This window comes from Magnolia sinica, chromosome 14 (assembly GCF_029962835.1).
Source record: "Magnolia sinica isolate HGM2019 chromosome 14, MsV1, whole genome shotgun sequence".
NCBI lineage: Eukaryota > Viridiplantae > Streptophyta > Magnoliopsida > Magnoliales > Magnoliaceae > Magnolia > Magnolia sinica.
The window spans coordinates 5144534-5154372 of record NC_080586.1 but is presented as its reverse complement, the minus strand read 5'-3'; the positions used below and the strand labels follow the sequence as shown (position 1 = coordinate 5154372).

At 41.3% G+C, this 9839-nt stretch overlaps 1 protein-coding gene across 2 annotated transcripts; it reads right to left on the bottom strand.

Moving 5' to 3' along the window:
- Nucleotides 1-2968: 2968 nt before the first annotated feature.
- On the bottom strand, nt 2969-9096 carry LOC131225603 (uncharacterized). Of its 2 annotated transcripts, none has more exons than XM_058221157.1 (5): nt 8739-9096; nt 7439-7563; nt 4175-4363; nt 3929-4058; nt 2969-3573 (listed from the first exon to the last, which is right to left on the bottom strand). In XM_058221157.1, the coding sequence occupies exons 1-4, from the start codon at nt 8997-8999 to the stop codon at nt 3977-3979; spliced, it is 657 nt and encodes a 218-aa protein (XP_058077140.1). In that variant the 5' UTR covers nt 9000-9096; the 3' UTR covers nt 2969-3573; nt 3929-3976. The 2 variants fall into 2 exon arrangements, with proteins under 2 accessions (XP_058077140.1, XP_058077138.1); XM_058221155.1 differs by having other exon boundaries at nt 4007-4058.
- Nucleotides 9097-9839: the final 743 nt, after the last annotated feature.

Sequence of the window (9839 nt, the reverse complement as noted above, 5' to 3'; positions counted from 1 at the left end):
ACCCTTTCCACCAACCATCATTTTGTGCACATGCGGCCCACCTGAAGAACAGAACGGCCCGTACATCTACGAAATCACGGCCCTGTACGATGAACGGCCAGGATGTCGCAAATTTGAGCTTATCTGCCACACGTGTGGCGCTTGAGTTTGGTGCCATTCGTGGTCGCTGATGTGCGCTTGCAGTGCGAATACTACCGTTTCACCAAGGGGGTGTATTTGTTGAGAACAGATCACTTATGCAAAGGCACCACAGCTTGTGGTACTGTCCATTCTTTCCCACCAAGATTCCCATTATGTATAAAATCAATACCATAAAAAAATGTACGTCCCTGATGAAGATTTCCATTCTAAAAAACCAGGCTGATCCGATCATTGGGTGGACCACACCTACATGTTGAGTCAGACCGTTGTTTGTCCATTGATTCTAATCTTGTGGGCCATATGATGTGCGGATGGGATATAATTTTGTAAAAAAAATGATCTTCCTGGTGAAGCCTACCGCTCTCATGGTACTGATGTCTTACACGAGTGGCATGTTGGCCGGAAAGATGGTGCCGTACTACGAGTTGTAGTACCTTGCCTTTTTTTGGGACAACGTGCACGTGGCATGCATGCATATCATATAACCCTGATTGTGGGGCCCATCGTAATCCGATTCCTGACAGTGGACGGTCCTGTTCCTCACATCCAAATGGTCGAGTAGAAAGAAAAAATGGTGAGTGATCCAAAATCAATGTTCAAATTCGGTCTGATCGCTGTGATTTCCAGGCTAAGAAGGGGCCCACGATTTGGACGGTCTGGATTGATGTTTATATGCTAAGGTGTATTCACGTGAACCGTGAATAAGTTGGTATTATTTTGAAAATAGCCTGCGGCTAATGCACGCCGTGCTCGAGCCCATGGTGTCTGATGGATTGTATAAGGATCACAGCCATGCAAACATACACGTGGACAAGTGGCAGACATTCAGTTAGTTCAAAACCGTCCAGTTAGTGGGCCTTACCACAGACAGGGTTTCTAATGAATACCGTGTATTCTGGAACTATTGGACCGTTGAATTTGAACCGTCCATTTGATGGCCCCCCACTGCCGATCAGTGTAATTTTTAGCATATGCTCCATCAACAGTGAGGCCCACAATTTGGACGGTTTGGATTATACGTATTTCTCACATCTATGTAAGTACACGTGCGTATGATCCACGGTACCTTTTTCATTAAAAAAATTTCTTGTAGAATTCAACATGGGTACATCTCACGCTACACGTCTACACTCCATAGAGGTTTTCTACAATGCTCGGGCGAGATTTTTGATAGTACTTGTGTTATTTCAACTTGTATAAGCGCGGCCTCTCCATGGCACAGTGATCCAAGCCGTTGATATGGTGGGCCTTACCATGGATGGACCCTTGCTTCAAAAATCCCCTGGATTAGAAGATCCTGGATATGGAAATTTGGCAATGGTTGATATAGGCCATTCCCGTACTTTCTTTATTAACTGTCTATTTGTTGGGCCACCCAGTGAATGAATGGTTGGGATTTTCTCCACAATTGTACTTTTGGCCATGCCATCAACCATACCGTACATCCTATCAACGGCTTGGATCACTGCACCATGGTCCTCACTGGTATTCCTAAACTCACTCACGCCTGTACCAGTTTTGGGGACATCCATGCCGTGCATTAGGTGGGCCACAGTTCGTAGATATTCTGGCCCAAAAAAAGGTGGGCCACACGTTTATGTTGAAGGTGGATCATTTGCATTTTTGGCCCAAATCACCGATTTTTTCATGCGTATGCAACGCACCTGATCTTGACTGGCTCTCGTGTTTGGATCGAAGCATCAGCAACTGAGGCCCACTTGATGTGCGGCTGAGATGTTCAGCCGGATAGCGGGCGTGCAGACAGCTCCCTGGTAACAATAACCAATGGCAATTACATGGGTCTTGAGCTCTGAATCTCAACCGTTCATTCATTGGGGACACCCATGAATGCATCATAGACTGAAATTACACCGGTCGGACAATCCCAACCGTTTGAACAAATGTCATTTGGTCATGAGACTCGTGGAAACCTTCGATAAATGATCTGGATTATTGCAAATATACCACGTGTTTGGTGTACAGAAACTGAGAGAGTAGATTGAATATCCTCTCTCTGCTAGAAGACAAATGGTGTTCCTACTTGCATTGCTTCCCTCGGACAGTTCCATCGATTAATCTGAACCGTCCATTAACTCCGGAACATATTTAATAGGTTACCACACAAAAATTGCAGTAATTGGATAATTCAATCTATCTTTGACTTTGTCTTATTTTCTACATTTATCCGTTCTCAAAGGCATGGATGGGATAGTTACAATTGCCAAACAGAAATGATTCTTCGTAATCATAAGCAATCCATGATGGGCCCTGACAAACAGATGGACAAAATTATTGATTGGAGCTATTTAGTGTAAGCAATCTTAACCGTCCATATAAAATACCATTGATCAATAGTTCGCAATTGTCAGATTGGTGAAATGTTTGCATGGTAGCCCATGAATTGTGCACAGAACCTAATGAACGGTCTAGATCAATAAAATGGACTGTCTAAGTGTACCAATGCAACTAGGAGCACTATGACTTAAAGCGTGCTTTGAGAGCACTGGAGCATCTCTCCCTACAAAGTATACCAAAATAGATTAGCCATGATACATACTGAAATAATTTAGAGACCACTCACTCAGTGGTTGATCCAAGCCACTGAACTGATGGGCCCACCCCTAAAACCTCTCACATTCGAAGATCCTCCAACGATTGGCTCCCTGCCCAGTGAATGACTGAATGTGGACCATCTGAACTGTATACACTGGAAGCAATTTAAACTCTCTATTCATTTGGATTACACATGCAAAAGTGAAGAATACAATGAGAATGAGCAAAATATCTCAATCCATTCACACACAAATTTCTAATTACAATCAAAATCAATCAAAATGTTGGACGAATTTCATTACGGGGTTGAATGTAGTGTTTTAGTGGGCAGTCTACACTGAATTTACTATCGATTTGAGTCCAGAGATACAGGCCATGTTTGGATGCACAAGTGAATTGAATTGTAATCACTATTCAATGAACTGGATTTGACCCAAGTTCAGTTACCTTCTTAGCAATCATGCTGAGGGATCGGGCTCCAATGCGTGTTTGCATTGCTTTCAAGCTACAGTTGAAAGGAATCTAACTGCAATTTGAGGGCGACTTTCTTGTTGTGATACTAGGAATTGTAAGTACAAGTTGGCCTATTCCTCTTGACTGAGCTGAGCATCGCAATCCAAATCAGTTGTGCATCCAAACACAGACATAGCATGTAATCTGGCAAGGATACTAAGAAGAACATCATATGTGAAAAACCCATGTCTTGTCTTGTCTCATTTTAATAGTAAAAAAGTCTTCGGGTGATTTGAACTGAAAATGTCGTCACTGTTATTCGGCTTTGTCCTTGATGACGGCCGTGTTCGATCTCAGCCAACGCGATAAGCTGATTAAAAACGGTGTGTAAACAAAATAGCAAGTGCTTGTCCAACTGATTAATCCCTGCAATGTATAGGGAAGTAGTGATTTATTCCATTAAAGAACTGTAACAGATGAGGCTATAAGTATTTGCTTTTGATAAATTGAGAGAGAGAGAGAGAGAGAGAGAGAGAGAGAGAGAGGTGTGAAGAATAATCGCAACTCTCCCTAAAGCACCAATGTGGTAGGTTGTAGGAGATCTGGGCCATCCATCACATGGGCGCATGTCATATGTGCCACAGCGTAATAATAGGCCAATTCTCATGTCGGACACATGAAAATTTTGGATGGTCACAAAAGATTACCATCAATCCACATTCAAAATATACACATCACCCCCCTAATTATTGGAGCATGACAATTACATGGCGTGTCCCACCTGACAAATGGGCTGGATGTGTCGAGAAGTGGGGAAAGTAGTATACTCCTACACATAAGCTCTTGATCTGATTCTTACCTCGCCAAAAATGTTGATATCTGCTTGGGGATAGTACCACAAGTGAAACAACCTGAAGATGACAAAGCTCTCACAAGATTAATCCAAACAGAGGATTTTACAATCTTCAACTTGATGATTACTCGATAACTGTCAACAGAGAAGAAGAAAAGAGGAAGACGGCCTTACTTGATTATTGGTATTTCAGCCAACGGGCAGCCAAAACCAACCAAGCAAGCAATGGTGAACCCCAACCATGTCCCATCCAGGAACAACCATACAAACTCCGCCACTGCAAATAATACGTAGGTTTCAATGTTGGACGGCACTCCAGCTTTGTACATTTCAGTACTCAGCTCAATGAATAGCACCAATGTTCTGATTATACAAGAACACTCAGTTCATGTATCTGTAGTTAACACTCATGCATGCATACATAGTTTCACACACACACATGCTCGCATGCATGCACACTAGCACACATGCATATATATTATATATTAAATGAAATTATGATGAGATACTTCATTTTCTTTATATATCTGGGTAAAAGTCTAGTATGGAAGAGAGACATTTCCGTCATTCCACTTTATCAAGGGCCATAACTTTAGTTAGACTGTTAGGGAAATGGGTCTGGAGGTTTGGGGTGGAGGAGAGCCTTTTGAAGTCTAAAGTTATGGGTTGGTGAAGGACTCATCCATGTACTGTGCTTCCCATGTTTGGAAGGCGGTTGCTAGGTTGCTCCGAAAGTCTTTGTTGCTCTTGCTATTGGGGAAGGGTCTCGGGTCAGGTTTTGGGATGATATTTGGTGTGGGGAATCCTATCTTAGAATGGAGTTTCTGAGGTTCACTAAGCTTTGTTCAGTCCCTAATGTTTTTGTTAATGGTTGCTTTTCGTCATTAGGGGATAGGGTAGTGTAGCTCCCCCCTCGTCGGCGTAATTTGACTGATGCAGAGTTTTAGGATCTGGTCTGCCTTATAGCACATCTTCAGGGGCTTCAGTCTTCCCCTGGTGTTTCAGATTCGCTTGTCTAGAGATTTGCCATGTCTAGGGTTTTCTCTCTGCAATCCTTCTACTTTCTAATCTCCAGTTCTGCTCTCCAGATGTAGGATAGTCGTGCTGAACCTGTTTGGTCGTATAGAGCTCCCCTAATAGGAGCTTCCGCATGGCTCACTGGCAGAAACAAGATTCTGACTATTGATAAACTTTTAAAAAGAGCTCTAGTGCTTCCTAACATTTGCTTCCTCTGCCTCAATGATGTGGAATCAATAGCTCATTTATTCATCCAATGCAATTTTGCTAGAGAAGTTTGGAGCAGTGTTCTGTCTTTGTTTAAAGTCCCTTGGGTGATGCCTAAATCCACTAAAGGGCTTTTTCTTTCCTGGCACATGGGAGGTCAGAGGAGTAAAAAGAGATCAAGATGGACGATCGCTCTTCTTGCTGTTTTTTGGTCTATTTGGGCTAAGAGGAACGATCAATGCTTTCGGAGTAGAAGTTCTTTGTTTGGGGTTGCATCCAAGGTTAAGCTTTGTATTATGAATTGGTTGGTCTTAACTGTATGATTGTTTTTTAGTCTTGGGGTTTGGGTTTTCCCCTTGTTTTGGGGTCAGGTTTGTTTCCCTTTCTTCTACTTGTGTAGTTTTTCTTCTTTCTTTTTTTTCACTTTTGGCCTCAATAAAATTACAGTATCTTTATATATATATATATATATATATATATAGATAGAGAGAGAGAGAGAGAGAGAGAGAGAGAGAGAGAGTAGTGAGAAGCTGAGGGCTACATGTGCTACTTGCGCTAAAAGTTTATTTCCCTAACTAGCCTAGATGAGCTACAACTTTTTGTTCTCTCATCATCATGTTATTCAACCTGCTATCAAAGCTCAAGGTTAGAAAATCCTAATACTCTTTCTTTCTTTCTTTTTCCTCACTACTATATGAGATTATGTTCGCCAATATGGCAGTACTCAGTATTCACACCTACATAACACTGCTTTGCAATTCATACAATACTCAATACCTTCATGTTTGTGTTTTTTTAATACCATTATCATTAAATTTAAAAATTCTAAAACATAATGTTCTTTTTTAAATTAAAAAATGGGACGATTAAAACCTAACTTAACACGTGTGTAGAGATTAGTTTATAGATGACTAGAGTACATGACGCGTTTTAAAGTAGTCATAAAATGACCTTAAGAATAATAAATAAAGGAAATATTAATGTGTGTGTAGATAGATTGTTTTGCTAACTTCCTCACCTTCATGAGGATGTTAGCAATGCTCCCAAAGCTTTTAATTTACACGTTGGATGCCCAATCATCAATTGGGACCGTTCATTCAATAGTACCATGGGGAGAAAGCCATGATGCAAGAATCGCACCAATCGGATGATAGTAACCCTATGAATGAGGCCAATTTATTCCAATTGTCAGTTTTTTTTTTTTTTTTTTTACAAGCCATGGATCGCATGATTAGAATCATCAAATGAAAGTGCTACTTTGGAATCATATGCAATACAAAATGGAATCTATCAAATAGACGGTTCAAGATGATGATTGGACCTATTTAGCTTCTCTGCTCAATATTGACTATCTATTTTCCATGCTATTGATCGGGATGCTTATATCATCCGATTGGCATGACACAAGATCGATGCAAGTGTGAGAATATTGTGTATATGGGATTGTCTATGGGTTATTAGTTGTAATATACTATGTATAGAGAAGCTCTAAATAAGCTTCCTTGTATAGTCTTGTAGAGTGGTTATTTAAACACACCTTTGGGTTGAAGAAATACAGAAAAACATTCTCCAGATTCTTGAGTTTACAGCAAGCAACACAAAAGAAAAGAGCCAAACCAAAATCCAAAAGGCAAAGAGAAAGATAAGAGACGATGCACAAAGGTTTATATGGTTTGCCAATATACCTACATCCACGGAGCAACAACATAAATCTTTCTTCTTCACTAAAACAAGATAAATCAGAAATATAAGGCTTTCATCTCCCTCCTACTATTACACTGCACAAGAAATCTCTAGGAATAACTGAAATGATGTTACTCTTTCTACATGTGTACCCCTTGTATAGATAACACCACGATAGGGCACTGCCAAAGGCCTAGGGAAACTAGGCTTCACAGTACATGCATAGAGGGGGGAGGGAAGCTGTTTCCAAGTTGGAAACAATATACACGTTTCAGTAGCATATATGCTACCACCTTAGTGCAGTAGCAGAGTCACCGCCTTAACAATAGGAACATTTGTATTATACCACTCAACGAATTTATCATGATGAATTCCTAGTGCAATACAAAATGTTCTGATACACACTAGGTGAAAATAGTGGCTCCCTTTATTTACTTTAGTTCTCTTAATCCACATGTTACAAATCAAAATAAACAATGGTAGCAACTTCTTCTTCTTTTTTTCCTGAAAGGCAGAATGGTAGCAACTTACATCAATGAAATTGTTGTTTTCTCTAAGCTCCCCTTTGGGACTTCTGATTTGGAAGACACCCTTTCATCCAAAACGAGTTGCAGCATCCCAACAATGCAGTAAAATGCTCCAAGTAACAAAGGAACCTAACAAAAACAAGAACTGTGGATCAGCAAGGCACGTTTGGGTGCTCTATTGCATCAAATTAAGATAGTTCAGTCTATCACAAGGAAATGACCAGATTGTGATTACCTTTCTCAGTATTAGTAGTGGCAATAGGTAGGGTTCGGGTCATGTCGGGTTCAGCCCAAGATCAACCTGTATACCAAACAGGCCAAGAATTACAGCCCAAACCCGACCCTCGACCCATTATCCTATAAGCCCCAACCCAGCCTCTTAAAATTCATCAATCCCAAGCCAACACAACCAGACCCATTTAATTGTAATCAAGTTGGGCTCGATTGACCCAGCCCAGCACTTGCCACACTTAGATTTTAAGAATGGAATATGGGCTAAATGTACACCAACCCTGCCCAACTGGTGGACACATAAACATGCATACATCATGTGTGTGTACCTATACTTGTCATCTGTTAATCTGTTTTGGGTTTTGGGCTGCGCTAGGCTGAGTAAGTAATCTGTCCCAGCTCATTTGATAAGCTATATGGGCGGGTCGGGTGGGGTTGGGTAGGGTTCAAATAGTTCCTGACCATTTACTTAAAGGAGCCACATTTTCTAACCAAGCCCGACCGACTACACATTCTTAGCTTGGGCGAACCAATCGTTGTCAAACTGCTTCCTGTTGTCCGAGATGACCGTGTGCGGGATTCCGTACCGACATGTGATGCTTTTCCAGACGAAGTCGGTAATTTTCTGCTCGGTGATCTTGGCCAGAGGTTAGGCCTCAGCCCACTTGGTGAAGTAGTCAACCGCGACAACTGCGAACTTGGTCTGTCCTTTGCCGGTTGGCAAAGGGCCAATGATGTCTATCCCCCATGCAAACCCGCCTCGGAAGCGGGTCGGTCCATTGACACGCCGGTTGCCCGACCCAACCCATTACCGCCCCTACTTAGTAGTTAGATACTGAGGAGGTAGTCCTCAAGTTGGATTTACGTTAACCAAATTGCAATATGGAACCTAGTCCCTACATGAATACTAAGGATGGTAATTGCAATTTTGGGAGATAATTCCTTGCAATTCGATTCGATTGCGCATCCAAACGCAGGCAAGAGTAGCAATGTGTGTAGAGAAGTTCTAAGGTGAAAATGTACACAAATAGAACAGTAGTAGACATTGATGAAAATGGTGAAAAATTCAGTACCCATATGTTTGTATGAAGTGGGCCAATGTCAATTGACCCATTTTGGTATGCTTGAAGATCCACCCTTGAATGAATTCCATCAATAAGAGGACCCAAGAAGAAACCTGCACCAAAGAGAGAAAGAGAGATGGAAGGCCAGTTTTCTTTGAGGCTTGTTCTGCTCTCCTTCCTCAAACTGCAAGAAGGTCTTAGGAGGTAGTGGTGGGATGATCTTGTATGGTGGAAGGATGAAGGAGACGCCAGAGATATGAGTGTTTGCATTTTACTTTTTCTCGGTTTGGATGCTCAAACTAGAAGTGATATTATCATTAGAGGAGCTATTTGATACTCTGGCAGAGTATGATGGATGATACTCAGGTACTTGTTTGCATTTTAGCATTTTATTTTCCTTTACATGGATGTTGAAACTAGAGGCTACAATAGAGGTATTTGATAATCTAGCATGGTATGATAATTGATACTCAGGCACTTGGATTTCTACATGTGCCATGTAAGTAACTCAAATCAAACCGTCCAAGTCATGGACAACGTTGTACTGCTTACTATTCTTCACATTGACCGTCCATTAGAATTCAACTAATCGAAAGGTTGAGGAATCATTTCAATTCAGACTCTCTTTTATAAACCATCTAAAGTATGGCCCACCATCTGGACGGTTTAGTTTAGATTTTCATATTCCATGTTTGCAATTCTGAGTGCCTGCGTTATCATCCATCACAGTCTGCCAAGATATGGAAGTTTTTCTTTATTTATTAATTTATTATCAGAAGTGTGCCCCTCAATGTGAGTTTGCTGCAATTCATGAGGGAGAAATTTCCTGCTGTGCGACCCATATATGGCCTATGGACCTTTTTAAGCCCACTTGCTTTTAGCTTCCAAAAATAAGGCCCATTTGTACGGACAGCTTTTCTCCGGTCGAAAATGCCCCTGCTTGTACCAAAAGGTGCGTCGAACGCTGCTAGCAGCATCTCTGAGCCCTTTCCTCTCCCTAATCATTCATCCTAGCCGAAGACTCTAATCATTCATCCCACCCGAATATTCTGATTTTTAAATTACTTCTCCTCCTCTGTATTGTCCACCTTAACAGTAAAACTTTCCTTT

Excerpts from the sequence above, each read along its gene's own strand:
- LOC131225603 (XM_058221155.1), bottom strand. The coding sequence starts at position 8,999 with ATGCAAACACTCATATCTCTGGCGTCTCCTTCATCCTTCCACCATACA. Across the intron at positions 7,564-8,738 it reads CACTTCATACAAACATATGG|GTTCCTTTGTTACTTGGAGC; the intron begins GTACTGAATTTT and ends TGTTTTTGTTAG. Across the intron at positions 4,059-4,174 it reads GCTGAAATACCAATAATCAA|GTTGTTTCACTTGTGGTACT; the intron begins GTAAGGCCGTCT and ends TGTCATCTTCAG.